General features: G+C 40.3%; 2 protein-coding genes across 3 annotated transcripts in view; one reads left to right on the plus strand and one right to left on the minus strand.

The window, feature by feature from the left end:
• Nucleotides 1-4,385, minus strand: part of LOC138010931 (mitochondrial inner membrane protease subunit 2-like) — a 5,025-nt gene extending 640 nt beyond the window's left edge. The window contains exons 1-5 of one of the 2 annotated variants that reach the window (XM_068857938.1): nucleotides 3,996-4,381; nucleotides 3,064-3,170; nucleotides 2,873-2,938; nucleotides 1,516-1,642; nucleotides 1-559 (exon numbers count right to left, since the gene is read on the minus strand). The exon at nucleotides 1-559 is cut by the window's left edge and continues 640 nt beyond it. In XM_068857938.1, coding sequence (XP_068714039.1) covers nucleotides 293-559; nucleotides 1,516-1,642; nucleotides 2,873-2,938; nucleotides 3,064-3,170; nucleotides 3,996-4,124 — 696 coding nt within the window. In that variant the 5' untranslated portion in view covers nucleotides 4,125-4,381 and the 3' untranslated portion in view covers nucleotides 1-292. Of the gene's footprint in view, nucleotides 560-1,515; nucleotides 1,643-2,872; nucleotides 2,939-3,063; nucleotides 3,171-3,995 lie in introns of both variants that reach the window. The other variant, XM_068857939.1, reaches the window with a different exon arrangement.
• Nucleotides 4,386-4,646: 261 nt separating this feature from the next.
• LOC138010327 (cytosolic Fe-S cluster assembly factor NUBP2-like) overlaps nucleotides 4,647-17,500 on the plus strand; it is a 21,173-nt gene continuing 8,319 nt past the window's right edge. The window contains exons 1-9 of the mRNA XM_068857249.1: nucleotides 4,647-4,784; nucleotides 6,089-6,152; nucleotides 6,708-6,791; nucleotides 7,131-7,192; nucleotides 8,708-8,811; nucleotides 11,054-11,116; nucleotides 12,117-12,145; nucleotides 14,400-14,459; nucleotides 16,885-17,090. Coding sequence (XP_068713350.1) covers nucleotides 4,734-4,784; nucleotides 6,089-6,152; nucleotides 6,708-6,791; nucleotides 7,131-7,192; nucleotides 8,708-8,811; nucleotides 11,054-11,116; nucleotides 12,117-12,145; nucleotides 14,400-14,459; nucleotides 16,885-17,090 — 723 coding nt within the window. The 5' untranslated portion in view covers nucleotides 4,647-4,733. The remainder of the gene's footprint in view (nucleotides 4,785-6,088; nucleotides 6,153-6,707; nucleotides 6,792-7,130; nucleotides 7,193-8,707; nucleotides 8,812-11,053; nucleotides 11,117-12,116; nucleotides 12,146-14,399; nucleotides 14,460-16,884; nucleotides 17,091-17,500) is intronic.

Here is a 17,500-nt window from a genome sequence, read left to right on the forward strand (position 1 = left end):
CCATGTTTTTCCTCACCAGTTACTGTGAATGCGGAGTGCCCGAAAGACCTGTTGACAGTGTCTTTATCTCATGAATGCGGGTTTTTTTTTTTTTACTTTCTTTTCATTTCCCTTTCGCGACACTTTTGAGTAAGTTATTTTCTTTATATTTCGTGGAATCCTGACATGAAAATTGCGCAATCTCAAACTTCGCGCATGGAGCCATTTGCACAGCAGATGGATTACAATGGAACTTAACACTTTGTGTAACAGATGCATTGTGTGTTACCCCCGAGGGGATAAAAATCTCTTGTCAACTGATTGGTCCAGAGATTAACTCGCTCACAGAACTAGATTCATCTGCATAAGTATACGATTTGCCTTGGTTGTGGTATGAAAGCCCATCTCTTTTGGTCCCTGCCTCGAAGAATACTGGTGCATCCTTAACACTCCTTGACTCAAGAAAAGAGTCATCTCCATAGACGAGCCGATCTTCTGGAATAACATTCTCCAGTCGCTGCCATCTTTCTGGAGGCCAGACAACATGAGTTGCTTTTCCTTGAATCAGACCCAAAGATACCTGAACAAGGCAACGATCAGCAAGAACTTCCTCGTAGTAATCATAAACTGAGCGATGGTTTTCTCAAACCAAGTTTATTCAGTTACGTAAATTCAAAAGTTCATTTATGCACTAATTTGCATGCCAATCTAGGCGGGTAGTGTTAGAGCGGTTTTCAATTGAGTGTCGTATAAACCAACACCAAAGTAATAACTTCGACCAATCACAGCAGTTGCAAACAGCGAAATAAACCAATCCAAATTCGTAGCAATTCCATGTAACTTGCTCAATGCGCGGGAAAAATCGCGCGTGCAAGTCGCGATTGGTTTTGTTTCAATGGTTGATAAACTGGCTGGAGATTTTTTAACCAATCACTAAGCGTAGGAATTGCAATCGCGTAATTACTTTCGACAGTCATTTGAAAACTGCTCTATGGTAATTTACCTAATTATGTTAATTACAGGAAATTATTAAATAGATTAATTTTAATTAATGACACGATCTTATGATTACAGAATGGAGAAAATGATTAAAATAAGGTTGTTGTATAATGTTCCTACATTTCACAACAACCTGAGTCTTACATAAAGGCTGGTTAATGTGTTAGCATTTGAAAGGATAAAGGATCAAAACAACAAAAGTCATATCCTGGTTATCTTTTCCCAGGAAAATCGAAGACAGATTGGCATCACAATCTGACAAGAAGTAATAATATTATTAACTTGTCAAAAAAATCTGACAGCGGTCCATTGTCAACGGACCAATCTGAATTTCCTGTTGCTGGTGCAATGGGAGATTTTAAACGCGTCAGTTACAGAAGAGCGTGTAGTCCCTATATCTCAATCTATCACCTTTCTCCCCTCGCACTTCAAGCAGGCAGTTCGCCTGACTCAAAAAGAACTGCGAACATTCTAATAAGTAAGTAACTTAAAAAATCAAGTACATGTTAATAAAGAAATAAATAGAAGTCTACTCACTGGGCCAAAAGAATTGCTGTCATGACTGTGTGAGTGATTGTCTCCTTCAACCCAACAGTGGCCTTTTGGAATATAAACAATCTTTTTTTTGTAGTTTAAACTTCTGCAGTAAAAGACGAGAAAATTCCTGTAACAAAATAATGCCACAGCCACTGAAAGACTGAACTAACTATCATTGATTGATAGTCTGCATACATTAGTACTGTATAAAATATCCGAACTCTTCTCACAGGAGTGGAGCCTGTAACCTTCCAATCACATAATTACAAACAGAGTGATGCTACTGGTATGTCGTGTGAATTTTTTTGGTTTTTGGTCAAACACTTAATCAGTTCTTTACTCAGATACTTAATCCATTGACTCCCGGGATTCCCCATTGACGAGTAAAATCGCCTGGCGTTAGACAGAGTAAAAGTCTGGCCGGTTTAGGCCGGTTTGGGTGTTAAAAGGTTAATTAAAATGTCAAAAGAGTTTTTTTGAAGGATCGAATCACTACCTTTCATGCCAAAATTTTGGTTAATCTTAGCCTACATGTAATGCTTCGAAATACATCCACCACATGTACGTCTCATGCTTCCCCTACACTTCTTTCATGCTCTATTCACTTCCTGCGTGCTTCACAACAGAACAGATCACAGGCAAGGCTTCTTCATTTCATGTCCAATAATATACATGAAAAAATTACTCGATTCTGATTGGCTGAAAGCAGTGCAGTTCAAGTGTAACACAGTGCAAAAAGTGTAATACACCAGTGCAGATTACACATTGAAATTCTGGATTATGATTGGCTAATATACAATAGGGTTTGGTCAGAACCAATCAAATTCAATCTTTGTTTTCAAATCAAGCGCATACCGTGGATGGCACAATTTATGGCGCAATTTTTCCCTGATGGCGTGATATGCGTGCGTTTCTTCTGCTTAACCATCTCTAATTTTGCCATGTATACTAATAATATACATGAAAAAGTTACTCGATTCTGTTTGGCTAAGAGCAGTGCAGTTCAGGTGTAACACCAGTGCAACAAAGTGTAACACCAGTGCAAAAAGTGTAATACCACTGGTGCAAATTACACATCAAAATTCTGGATTGTATATGATTGGCTAATAAACAATAGGGTCTGGTCAGAGACACGCAAATCTTTTGTTTTCAAATCAAGCACATGCCCTGGATGGCGCAATTTTTCTCTGATTGCATGATACGCATGCGTTTCTTCTACTAAACCATCTCGAATTTTTCTTATTCATGAATAATTTGAATTTAGTGGTAAGTGTGATGTTACTTTATTTGAGAAAAGAATACTTGTGATTATGTCATGAGAACAACAACAATATCAATGATGCATAAATAAACGTACTTGACATAATCGCCTTCAACACCTAAGACTCGCTTTATGAGGACAGCATCAGGATCTGATGGATCTCTATGGGAACAAAGCAAAAATTATTCACATGTCACAATCAACATCTTGGTCTGAGTCTAAAGTGATACCATAACAATACTTAAATAAGAAAACAAAAAATTACAAAAAAAGCCAGAAACACTCACACAAGGGTTACAACATCTCCTCTGTTTATTCCTTCAAACCCTCTAACAGCCCAGCAGTTGACTAAGACAACATCACTGTTGAAATGAGGCTTTGGATTCAATGTGGGCTAAAAAAAGATCGAAATATCAAAATTACTATTCATAAGAAGTAAACAAGAGAAAAAACAAAAGCAAAAGCTAATTCCTCTTGTATACAAAGGCAAACTTGCGGGAGATTGGGGGTTTGGTGCTCAAGCAACCCTGGTCGGATCAACACTCACGTTCTTAAGAATAACCGAGGAGAAAGTGCTGGCTTAAGCCGTGTTCACACTCAACGTTGATTATGATCAACTGAAGTATAATTCAGGCTACATGTATTATACTCCGTTTAATTTTACTCAATTATGGTTCTGTTCACATCTGCGAAAATTCAAATACAATAGGCAGGGTAACCTCGCAGTGTGACACAAAATGGCGCCGTATCGCTTGGCTGCCACGATTATGGAAGGATGGATGGATGGATGACCTTTATTTAAACACGATAAAAATTAAAGCTACAAGCTTGTGGGTCATCACCATCTGTGCTTGAGGCGAGAAGAGAACCAAGGATAGCTTCCGAAAATAGAAGCCAAATCCAAACCTTCGCTCCATAAAGCGATTAGAAGTTTCGTCTGTTCGGGACACTGAAAAACGCAGACTGCAGACTGTGCAGACCGTCTGTAAAATGAAAATCCGGTTAGCCTGAATTAGGCATAAATAACATTCGGTTAGCCTAATTAGGCCTGAATAACGCTCAGGTTAGCCTGTTTACCGTTAGCACGGTCTCCACAGTCTGCCGTCTGCGTTTTGGCTTGACCGCGTCTGTTCATACCACCACGTGCTCGCCATTCTGTTCATGAAACTGATGGGATGTGTGCGGTATATAAATTCATTACCACTGAAAAAATTTATACCTGCATAGATATTCCATGGACTCCTTTTAGGTTTGCTATGTTCTCTACTATTGTCACTGCGATCGGGAATCCCAGAGCAAACCCGAGAGCAAAACGGCCAAGATAAGGACGCAATGTTTGAAAAACCATTTCTGATCATTCATGGCTCAAAATGGGACTGAAAAGCTCTTTCCATCTGTGGAGCATAGGAGCACGAGAGCGTCCGCCATGTTGAAATTCGATAGCTCGTCCCAGATTCCGGTAGTAAAATTTCCTCCAAAGTAAACGCGCAATGTGTACGAAAAAAATAGTGTCTATCGAAGTAATTTTAGCGTGGTGAGTTGAAGACTATTCATTTGCCAATAATAATTCCATGCTTCCCTAATTATAGCATAATGTTACGTCAAATTGAATGCGTAAGTTTTCCTCAAATCTTGAAGGGAGGGGTGGGTATGGTGTCAATTCTAAGAGTTGCAGAAGGCGATCAGTGGAGAATTTCTTTGCTACAAGACGAGTCAAATTATAATGATTATATTATTGTATTATTGCCTGAGAGAAAGCCCAAAACGTATATGGTAAAATAAACAAATCATTGAAGACGTAACCGTCACGCAAGGGCTCACGCAGGCTTACCTCAGAAAGCAGCTCCTTCATGTATCCCCTTAGAACAGCATGTTGCGTGATTGCCCCGTGACGCCATGCAAATAAATTTTTTTGTCAACGAATATAAATATTTATTGCTAAAGGGGTAAGAGGGGCATGGAATCAGATGGCGATAAGGCTAGTGCAGTAGGTTGCCCATCAGAAACGGTAAGTTCAGTTCAAGATATGTTCGTATTAAAGCAGAGTGATTAGACTAAAGCAGAGTGATTAGTTCGTATTAAGATATGTTCGTATTAGAGCAGAGTGATTAAAGCAGCCTGAGAGTGATTAAAGCAGACTCTGATTAAAGCATGTGGCATTTTGGACATCTTTAATATTAAATTGGGCTCTCAACGACCCCGGAACATTGCGGATGCCACACCACAACATCAATCACCTTTGTTCATACGTGCTGCTTTATGCCGTAGCAAAGTATTTTGAGCTTGTTACACTGTGGGTACATATCAGGAATATTGAACTTGCAGCACATGCCTGTCGACGTGAAAAGCACAAAGGGAAAACACTGCTGCATTAGGAAGGGGGAGGAGAGGGCGGGGGGGGGGGGGGGTTGAGTGGTGGTTGTCATGTGAAGTCTACAATACTGTAAGTGACAAAAGTAGTTGAGACACTGAACTGGGAAGACAACAATTAGGAAAAAATCACCTTAACGTTACATTTTCCACTTGCACTCCCCCCTCTCTCCCTGCCTCCCCCCTTCAATGTTGGTAACAGAGAAAGGAAGAGTTGGTGATAAGAAAACATCATTGTTTTGGGGTGTGGAGGGGGGGGGGGGGGGGGGGGGGGCGTTTTATGGAAAGACTTTGCGGAAGGGATTTATCCAAGATAATTTCCTTAAAAGGGAAAGTGTCTCAACCCTTTTGGCACTTATTGTAGACTTTATTCACTCACTTGATTAAATTCTGAGTGAACAGACAGGTTGGCGTCACCTCTTTAGTCCACCTGAGACAATGAAACTGCACAATAGTCAACATTTTATAGTTCGATCTGTGCTCAGGTACGAGGTCTTTGAATAAAAAGAGGCTTGAATTGACCTTGTTTTGAATTACAAACCGTACTGCTTTTCTGATGTAAATGAAACTCATTACCGGTAGTATTACAACAACATGATTTACATAATAAAAGCAATGAGGTTTGTATCAAAGCATTAGGTCAACTCCAACCTCGCTTTTACTCAAAGGCCTGGTAGCTAAGCACAGAACTGTAAAATGGTTGATAATGTTTCCCTTTCAGCTTCATTGTCCAACTTCAATGTTGACCCCCATGCATCATTCCAACGTAAGTAAGTAGTCCAGCCAGGGCACCAAGGGCAGGAGTATTTGACATTTGGTATTTGGCATTGGGCATTCTAATTATTGTCAAAATCCAATTGAGGGTTGCTTCAGATGTGAAAGGGTTATTAGAGTGTATTGACTAATGACACAAAAGTATTCTCCTTTTCAAATTTTTACCAGTCTTTAGCAGGAAAAGCCAGCATTTGCCAAGGATGCCCTGGACAATATCTATGCAGTCAGCAAGGTACAGTACATTAACATAACAATATGTGATAACTGTTACAAATCTGGCCATTTGGCTTGTTTCGTTGAATAGAAGTACAGTCATTGTAGAAAACTGGGCAGCTGTGGACCCAAGATCAGTGAGCAGGATCAGTGTATTTATTTTCAGTTAGTTTTATTGAGTTCTAGTTGAGCAGTGCTGACCTAGTTTTTCAGCCTAATACTCGGTCCATGTTATGTACTAACTCTCTCAGTGTTTCTTGCACCCTATCTGTGCCTTGTCTATTGAGAATTTTAGGTCTGCTCCTGCATTCAGTGTGTTATGAACCATTATTTTGTTAACCCGCCATCGATCATGACCCCTCAGGTATCCCAGGACACCCTCAGTTGATGATTAAAATCATCTGGTGTTAGACAGAGTAAAATCTGTCAATTAAGCCTCACTCCCAAGAGTGAATGGTATTAATAATACATGATTGTATACACAGCCTAAATTGAGAAAATCAGTTGTTTTTCTAGTGCATCACCGAGTTCATTTAATTGTATCAAAACTTAATAACTTTTTTGCTGTCAACAGGTGGTGTGGATCCAGATCAAGAAATGATTGATTTGCGAATGAATGCAATTCAACACAAAATTCTTATACTGTCTGGAAAAGGAGGTACACTACAGTAATTTTAGCCACATTGGTTGAGGTACAGTATGGCTGGAAGTCATGCAATACATGTCACTGCAGTAGCAATTGAATTACACTATACATATGCATAGTACATGTACTTGACTGTGTAGCATTGAGTATTAATAAAAATTATGGAATATCTACTTAAGTAATTAAAAAGCCAAAACATTGGATAGCTTTGGGAGGAGTGTACAGAACCCAGGCATTCATAGTGATGTTGTACTATCTTGTATGTATCTTTTCAAAAGAGCCTTTCGTTGGGATGAGTTTTTTTAGTTATTTCAGCTCTTATCAAGGTATATATTCCTCCTCTTTTTGCAGGTGTTGGTAAATCAAGCGTAGCCGCAACTCTGAGCGTGGCCCTTTCCAATATGGGTAAAAAGGTATTAACCGTGATGGTGATGGTGTTGATGATTATGATGAGACAAGGTTTTCAATAGGAATTTTTAGTAGCCGGCAAAACCTGAGGAGTGGGTGGGGAGTGGGCAATGTGCACCAAAGGTGTGCTTTCCAAGAGCCGAAGGCACGATCTTGTTGGGGTCCAGGAAAATTTTGAAATTTGGGCCCCTTAGAATGCACTTCCTGTTTTCTGGAGCACGAATTAGCCTTAGGGTATTTGAAAACAACACTAATATCATTAAATTGTGGCTTTTCAATTCATGGAGAGTACGTTTGATGGCAAGACATACTTTGGGTTTTGAAAAAAACAATAAAATATTGTGACATAGCCCCCTTCAAAGCTCCTTTGCATTCTGTACACCTGCGTGCAATGTATTTTGTCTGTCGTGACTGAAAAGGCCTTTTGCGAATGTTGTCTTGTCAAGCTTCAAAATGTACTAGTTAGCAAATCAGACAGCTTACACCAAGTACTGGACTGCTGGACCACTGCCTCAAAAAAAGTGTGTGCTTGATCTTTGACATGGACAGGGAAACAGAAATGGCAGCTGAAATTACTCAGAATTCACGAGTCTCTTTTGTTTTTCTCGAGAAAAACCCTCTGGATCCAAGATTCATGTTCTGTGCAAATGTTTCCCATGTTATTTGTAAAATTTGAAGTAACTTCCAAGGAAAAGTAGGCGGCAAGTTTACGGGCAATTGAAAACCCTGTGATAATGATGAATTGGCAGCAACAAAGATGACCATGGCAATGACGGCAACAATGATGATGATAATGATGATGACTATGATGGGGGGGGGGGGGGGGGCAAAATTAATGTCAATAGGATCGAGAGGCTCCTAGCTAATAAGCTATACTGAGAGAGTAGATAATATAATTATTATACTGCACAATGTATCTGTACAATACAATGAGATATTAACAAAATTTATCATAGAAAAGAAGATGATATTGGATCCTGTTCCATGGAAAATTGAAACATAAAGAAACATCAAATTTTAGGGTTGAGAGTTTTAAGTGCAGATTAGCTTCCAATTCCATCACATAGGTAATCTTTATCAAGTGATTGAATTTATTGACACTCGTTCGTGTAACAAAACAACCTCAGGCTGGTGGATGGTGGGGAGCTTTTGAAAACACTTTTGTCCTGAACTTTGAAACTTTTTTAGGTACCCTATTTGCAGTTAAGTTCTAAATCAGGAGTGTCAGCTAGCTCATTGTAATATGAGATGAATTGGTGGAGTTGAGGTATAAATGCATGGTGTGGTAGCTTAAGCAGTATTCTATTTCTAAAATTAATAATTACAGTTTTATCGTAATTATCAATTTAGATGTAAAAATATGAATTACATGTAGGCAAACATTGGAGCTGTTGTAAGATTTGCAGTGGGGTACACCAGACCTTTGTATTGGCTGCAGGCATCTTCATAGATCATTAATAAATATTATTGTTGCAGGGGGAGCTCAATATTCAAAGATATATTTTTGGTGTTTTATAAAGGTTGGCCTGGTAGACCTGGACATTTGTGGTCCCAGTATACCCAAGTTAATGGCAATTGAGGGGCAACAAGTTGTAAATTCCCCGTATGGGTGGATGCCTTTGAGGTGAGATTAGTTGTTCTTTGGCATAAGAGGGGAATTTTAAGGTTCTTGTAATTTGATTGGTTCCTCATAGCAGGCAAGAAGTTCAGATTAATTTTGTCCAGAGATTTACGTAATTAGATGCATGCTGATTTTGATCAGCGTTACAAAGTGAAAGTGTTCCCTTGCCTTTCAACGTCACTCTTCAGCACTTCTTGTTCTTCTGCATCACTCGTTTCTAGGAATACATATAATAATGTTGCAGTGTTTGCCAATAATTTATTTCTTTTCCTCAAGTAAGGATAAACAACTGCATTAATTAAGCCCCACCCAATAAATGACGCCAACAAAAAGAGTTGGTCACAAAACTAGGCACAATTAAGCGAAACATTTCTAAATCAGGGCTTGTGCCTAATTACTGCTGAGTTGTGATTCTTATGCCAGATGGCAACAAAATAATATCTAGAGAAATCCCGGTAGCTCATTCTTTTTGCCGGGTAATGATTGAAACTCAAAGCTTCGTTTTCAAATCCAGCCTCGGCCCATGTAAGGTAATCCGGATGTAAGAATCCAGAATATCCTTGTGTGTAGAATCTGAAATCCAGGGCCTTGGAATCTCGAGTCCATTCAGCTTATTGGAAATTCTTCGAAAATTTTATATCTGAGATATCACACGTCAGGAATCCGGATTGTAATCCACAGTGTGCAATACAGAATCTAAGTCTGTCTTGGATTGCCTTACATAAGGCGATAAGTCCAAAGTGTACAGAGGGCGTTTTTGCTCTCATTTTCTTTTTTCTTAATTATATAGGACTAGGAACTGTTATTATAATATTATGATTACGATAAATTCCAAGCTACATTGTAGATGATGATGTTATAGACCTTATTCATAAATGGCGGTCATATTTATGATTCTTTTGTCCACGTGCAAATTAACCTACCAAGCCTCATTTTAGAGCAAGAATTCTTTTCAATTCACTGTATGGTATAGAGGCTTGGTAGGCTAAGTTGCACTTCGACAAAAGAATTATAAATTGACCGCCATTTATGAATAAGTTCTATACATGTGATAATCCTTTTTTTCGGTTTGGAGATCGTGTTGACAAAGGAACCATTTTATTCAGTGAGCTTCCACGGACTCAGGCTTCTTTGCCTACTACTGTTAGGAGCTCGAGCTGCTGGCGTTCGAGAAGATAGAGACTGCGTCAACTGTAGAGGAAAGAGGATTAAATAAGAACAGTGTACAGTGTACAGTTTTCAGAGGAGTTAAGGAGGTGGACTTTTAGAAGCACAGTGTTCACTGTCCCCATACCATATCATTTCAGTTTAATAACTGTGTAATGTATGTGAACGAAAAGTGATCATCGGACCTTAGCTGGACAATTTAAGGAAATTTCTTAGTATTGCATTGCGCACGATTTTCGCGTCATTAGCGCGCGCACATGAGCACGTGCGCATACAAAACGTAAGAGATTTCGCTCAAACTAAACCCGATAGCGAAATAAATGCTCCTTTTCTCTCAAACGAGCACGGTGACGCCCGATTTGTTTTTTCAGGTATTTGCTAAGAACAGTCTAATAAAGAACAAATTTGAAGAAGAAAAAAACTTTGATAGTAGAACATAATTTTTTTTGGAAAACAGTTCCGTACTGGGTGTATTTTACCCAAGGCGAGGACTTCAAGCTAACCACGGAACTGTCCCAAAAAGTGCACTATTCCCACAACCAGGGAATCAAAGACGGCGTAAATGAAGCAATACTGCTTATGTAAATAAAAGAAGCTTTATTTTCAAAATAAAATTTTGTGTCTTTCAAGTAACCAAGAGTTAATTCTGTATGAAGGTGATTCGAATTTTTAACGCGAAAACAGTAAAAATACCCCATTTTAAGACGCTGCTGACGCGTAAACAAGCACGGTGACCCCATTTTTTAATTGCATTTTTTTAATGTTCATATCATGAATGTTAATTATGCCAAGCATCCAAAAAAGTTTGATAGTAGAACAATTTCAAGGGAATTACCTTAAGCAATTGTCTCTTATAGACACCAGTCGGTGAGAAATTCACGTGGTGTCAACGGAATTCGAACCCATGAGCTTTGAAATGCCGGTGCAATGCTCTACCAGCTAAGCTAGTGGAAGCCACACAGTCGGGAGTATGTCAATACAAGTGTATCTGAACGTATGTCGGATCAATAATTATATGTGCTTGCAATTGACTTTCATTTTTTATGCAAGACAACTTTTGGTATTTTGTCCCATTTAGATCTCCTCATTTTGATGTCAAAGTTATGTCGGTGGGTTCCCTGTTAGAGAAAGGAGATAGCGCGTGAGTTGAACCTAAATCTCAAATTTTGATTTTTAAGAGTTAAGGCTTGCCCCTTGCAATGTAAGAAGTGACTACAGAACCCACACATTAAACGCGGTGATACTATGTCGCCAAGAATGCAGCCAGTTGTCTACCTACAAGAGCAAGGAAGGGTTACGTTTTTTGCAAACGTTGACCGTGTAGCACTTAGGAGGGTGATGTGAAGTGCTAGTTGTCTACCCATATGAACCATGTGAGCGTTAGCCCTACTAATGAAAATGACCCCACAAAAGGACAGAGAAAAACTCTGACCAGGGTGGGAATTGAACCCACGACCTTCGGGTTAGATCACCGAGTTAGATCACGGAGTCGGGTTAGATCATACAAGAAGTCGAGTTAGTGGTCAAGGCACTCTTAAGTATGTGTCTTGAGGAACTTCAAATTTAAGGCGCAGTATTGAGATTACTTGCCTCCCACCAATGTGGCCCTGGTTGGATTACCACTGACTCGGCGTCATATGTGGGTCGAGTTACTTTGTTAGTCGGTTCTCTACTCTGCTCCGAAGGGTCTTTTTCCGGGTAATCCGGTTTTCCCCTCCCCTCAAAAATCAATGTTTCATTTGATTTCTACGTAGGGTCTCCAATTGGTGTCCAAGCGCTAGAAGACTTGACACTTTAATGAAGTTTATTATTTTTAACTTCGTCTTGATTGTCGTTCCTCCAGTCGCATAATTCTTGTACTTCCCGATTAATTAAGAGAAAACAAAATGCTCGAAGCGCTTAAATAGACGTACTATTAATGTTTCTTCTAGCTCGCTCGAACTTTCCATGCAGTTGAAAGGTTTAGCATCGAGTGTACGTGGGACGGCAAACGTCAAACTGCATGCACAAATGTCAGCCCTATGTTTGCCTTAAACTCCAAGCTAAATCTCTCTGATACTAGAATAACTGTGCGTCTCTTGCAAAGCAACAGCATATGATATTGTCACTTGTTAAACAGAATTATCTCATTGTTTGTATAGGATTATATGGCGTGGTCCAAGGAAAACAGGTACTAATAGATGTCTGCCTGCAACAGTACTGTTACTAACCGCTCTGTGTTAATTCTGATTCTCATGTGAGTCCATAAAACTTTGCATGCTAGTCCTTTTTATTATGGAAACCACCTCGCGGTTGTCTCAAAATCACCTTGCATATTAGTGTACACATGAAAAAAAACAAAAAAACAGTTAGTTAATCGTGCAAGTACAGGCTAAAGTGAAACGTTGCAACCTTTTACGGCGTTCAAGTCATATCTTTATTTACCCTCGGACTTACCCTCCCAACCATGATAAACCGCAGAAGACAGACCACAACACCGGGAACTACATGCCCTACTCTTTGCTCTTGGCATCCCACATTGAAGGGTCGTGAGACGGGACCAACGGTTTATTGTCCTTATCCGAGAAGACAGGAGAGTCCAATAATTTGCAGTTGTCATTACAAAGGCAGCACTTAATCTCCTCAGTTATCTTAAAACCCTGAGCGTTGGTTCGGCCGGAGTCGAACTCACGACCTGCCACATGGCAGCCCGATACTCAACCAACTGAGCCACCGGTCTGCAGTGGCTTTATCGCTTTACAGCTTTATCTTTGACTTCTCGAGCAGTATTTTGTTTTCAGCTATTCTGAAATCGAGTTTGTATATAGCGGTTGTCTTAAGTCTTACGTCTTCCCTTATCCAAACCCGCCCTCTTTGTTTTTTTCTTTCCACTAATCGTATCGAAGTTCTACGTTCTTCCAAATGGGCTCCTGTTTACAGTAATTCGTGAGTGCCACCTTATTCACCTCAAAATCCCATGCCCCTTTCACTAAATTGAGAACTCCGAAATTAATATTCCAATCATGAAACGGTTTCGTTTTTCTCTGCCGTTAATCGCTGTAAGCGGAGTGGGTTACTCGGTCAGATCCAGCGTTGTGATTGGCCGATTTCTATCCAATTTGTCGCGTTTGTCAGCGCGAGAACTTTGAACCAATCACTGAGTGAAGTAATCATAAACCAAAGTAATTATCTAATTACTTTCCACACTCAATTGAAAACCGCTCTATGGCAAATAAATTAGATTATTGTGTTTAGAGCGGTTTTCAGTTGAGTATCGAAAGTAATCAGCGAATTGTTTTGGTTTTGCATTACTTCACTCAGTGATTGGTTCAAAGTTCTTGCGCCCTTTTTTCAACCAATCAGAAGTGAAACCAAAACCCAATCGTGGCTTGCGCGTGCACATTTTCCCGCGCTTTGTATCGGCTACGTGAAATTACTGCGAGTTTTGATTGGTTTACTGGATTGTCTCCGCCCTTTTTGATTGGCCAAAGTAATTACTTTGGTTTTAGTTTTACGACACTCAATTGAAACTCGCTCTAAGAAATTTGTCTGAGCAAACGGGGACTCGGTAGTTTAGTGGTTAGGAGCGGTGACAGGTGACAGGTTCGAGTCCCGATTCTGGATATCTGGGAAGTGTTAAAAAAAGGGGGTGCAATTCCCAGAATTCCTTTGCAACTGACATTTTTATGAAATAATGATAAACGTATATTCAAAGCCGCTTTATGCTATACGATTATCGTAATGCTAGTCTCGAAGTTGAATTGAACACATGTACAATACCCCAGTCTTCGCCCGACTTTTTCTCGCCCTCGCCACAATTTTCCCTCGTCCCGACCCACCGAGAGCCTGGAACAGGCTAAGCAGCAGTTGAATACGAAACTAATGGTTAAAAGTTGAACTTCAGATTTCACGTATTTATGAAAGGCACAGTACAAATGTCTGGTTAACTGACAACTTCACGTAATTCCATAGTCTAGCGGTGTAGCTTTCACACAGTATTCTTCTAAAGTCTTGTAGTAAGGCACAAAGTTATACAATTTTAAGTCTACTCAAATAGGAAGACCTGTTCTTATTGAATTCATTCTAGCCTAAAGCTATTTCAAGTTGAAAACAATTGAGAAAATTTCTCTTTGTAAGCTCTCCTTGGTGTTCGGCAAATGGATTCTTGTTGCGGCAGGATGATCAAAGATTGTGGAATTAAGTGGTTCCATCGCGCGGAAGCAAAAACGGCCTTTCTCTTCAGAAACGGTCATGTTTTTTTTTTTCTAGAAGAGAATGGGATTGTTAATGTTTTCTCGCGCGGAATTACAGTATTCAAATGTTGAACACCCAGTTGAAATTAAGAGGCAAAAGCGTTTCAGGTGCAAAAAACTGAGCTAATTCTAAGCTTTCATAACTTAAATTCTGGTCGTTATTAGACAGCTCCACTTTCATTCTCTTACAAGGTTTGATCAAGCAGTTTTTGAAGGATACTTTTTGGGGTAGACTGGATTTTCTTATATTTGGTAAGTTGCAAAGATGCACCATTGAAGTACTGTTTAATTTTATAACAATGACCGCTATAGATGGTTTTCACGTTACGTCAACGTCGCCATGTTGGTGGACCGAAACAAAAGATCCCTCATTAGCTCCTTTTGTTTGTGCACCAGCAATTGTGCATTACAGCATTGTTATCTGTGTCTCTAGAGATTGGTTACAAGCCACCTATAGGAAAGCGATTGCAGTATTGCACTGCATTTCAGTGCATCGCAAGTGCATTTCGTGATTTATGGGCACGAGTGATGTTTTGAAAGTTCTCTTTCGAGAAACAGGAACCCTGTTCCCAGCTGGCTTGATACTTCAGTTGTTGAGAGCAAATGCAGTGAAATTGCACGGTCATGAATTCGAGCCCCGCCGAATCCTAGATTACTTCAGGCGTTTTTACAGCTGCCTACGCATAAGTTGCTTCTTTAGGGACCTTTAAGATCTACGACGGCGACCACAAAGCAGTTATATGATTGGTGAAAAGTGGGAAAATAATCGTGCCGCACGTGCGACATGCATTTTAGCTCATATTTTTGCGGTGCTCTGCATAACAACGACGTGAAATCATAAATTTGAGGTTTATAAGGACAGCGCAAGCATACAAATGCGAGGTTTCGTACACGTCGCCGTCGTAAATCTGAAAGTAGGGAGCTTACGAAACGACGACGCTACAAAACAATAGGTTTAGTGAGCAAAAACAATGGCTCTGCACGCTCTGCACGTGCGTTTTACATTTTGGTACATTTCTTTGCCGTCATCTCCTAAATGACGACGTGAAATGATCAAATTCAAGGTTGTGTGGAGGACGTTAGCACATGACGATCAATTTTCAGTTCTCTCTCTACGCTTCCAACCCATTCATACCAGTTTAATTCCTCGACAGTTACTACACATTTTTAACGCGAAACGACATGAAATAGTTTCTTAGTGGTATGAATAACGCGAACTTGTATTTGTAAATGAAGTCCTCGTAGCCGTCGTCGTCCTCGTTTCGTAAGCTTCCTAGTAAGGAGTTTAAGAAACGACGACGGCTACGGCTACGGAAACGCCAAAAAGCAGTAATATTATTGGTTGAAAGCACCAAAATGCTCGTGCTGCACGTGTGGCACGCGTTTTTGAACATTTCTCTCCCGTACTCGTCAAAACTACAACGTGAAATGACTGGCGACTTTTTTCTTGCGATTTTTTCACCTGTCGCGTCGCCAGTTCAAGGGTGGCTACACGTGCGATTTTCATCTCGCGCTGGCGACGCGACAAAGTTTGAAAAAATCGCATCACCAGCGCGAGCAAAAAATCGCTGGTGTAGCCGCGGCTTAGAAAATAGCTCAAACTTATATTTTGAAGGGACGTTTTCGTTCGTCGCCGTAACCGTCTTGGTATCTTAAACTCCCTAGTCCCTATGGACGGCAATGATCACTTCAACTTTCACTTTTCAGTCGCGTGGAAAACTGCGTTTTGTTAGCCGCCATATCATGCATTTAAGGGATTTGTAAGTTTTTTTTGAAAAAAGAGACTGAGGCCCGATACACGGTACCGGACGAATTTTCTACCGCTTGACAATTCGTGCGTTTAGGGGTTCCGTTCACACGGAACCACGTTAAACGTACGAAAATTTAGACGCCTGGCTGTTCAAAAATTTGAACGCCCAAATCGGGGACAAATTTTTAGCCGGTACGGTCGAAATTTTAGGGAGTTTAAGAAACGACGACGGCTACGGCAACGACAAGGCCAAAAAGAAGTAATGTTATTGGTTAAAATGATCGTGCTGCACGTGCGGCACGCGTTTTTTAACAATTCTCTCCCGTACTCGTCAAAACTACTACGTGAAATGACCAAATTTAAGGTTTTGACGACAACGTGGACAAACTACAGTGATTCTTTCAGTCTCACTCTTTACTTCAAATCCGTGCGTACCAATCCAGTTATAGGACACTTCGCTCATACTGAATAATATAAACAAGATGGAATAATCATGAAGTACTTAGAATAGCTCAAACTTATATTTTGAAGTGACGTTTTCGTCGCCGTAGCCGTCGTGGTTTCTTAAACTCCCTTTAAACCGGCGCGCTGTGAACACCTTGACCGTCGAAATTTTTGCACTGCAAAGGCGTGGTTGCATGGATGCGTCGTAACTCAGCTACTATCGTTTGGCTGTTTCTTTCTTGACGCCATTTTGGATTTCGTAAAGTAGCGCTCTTCGCATGAACAGATGGTAAAACGACTTACAGAGGTTAAATTTTAACCCGGTTCATCAGTTTCGTGTGAACAGAGCGAAAACGGTTCGAACAAAATGGCCGGTCAAGTGTTTTAACCGGTAGAAAATTCGTCCGCTACCGTGTGAATCGCGCCTGATTAAAGACGAGATGTCGTCATTACACGCTTTTTGATATCGTTTTCCACTTGTAGACACACCTCCAGGTACTTCAGACGAACACCTCACTGTTGTTAAAGCATTAAAAGACGTTAAACCGGACGGTGCCGTCGTGGTGAGCACGCCCCAAGACTTAGCGTTAGCCACCATCCGTAAAGAACTCAACTTCTGTCGTACAATGGGTTTGAAAGTGTTGGGTATCGTGGAAAATATGAGTGGCTTTGTTTGCCCGCACTGTCAGGTAAAATTATCTTGATACGTTTTGTCAGTTTCCGGTATGATGGTTGCTTGGCAACGTGCTGATGGACAAGGCGAGAGGAATATCAGAAGGAAATCTGAATCACAGTCAGGATTCGAACCTACAACCTCCAATAAACAGATCGAACGGTCCACCCATTGCGCTACAAAAACTCCTGGAGAGTGAGATCGTTTGTCTAGGTTCTTAGACAAACTTCTCAGCTGGTCAGCGGACTATTGATGGTAATGCTTTAGTTGCCAAGCAACCAGCTCATCACCTTTCTTAAGGCTACACTTTATCATTTCCGTTAATAGATGCATTTTCACATGGAATCACCTGGCATTGCCGAGTCTGCAGACCAGTGGCTCTCTTTGCCTAAGAACCCAGCTAATCCACCAAACTCACCACGAGTT

This window comes from Montipora foliosa, chromosome 7 (assembly GCF_036669935.1).
Source record: "Montipora foliosa isolate CH-2021 chromosome 7, ASM3666993v2, whole genome shotgun sequence".
Lineage (NCBI taxonomy): Eukaryota > Metazoa > Cnidaria > Anthozoa > Scleractinia > Acroporidae > Montipora > Montipora foliosa.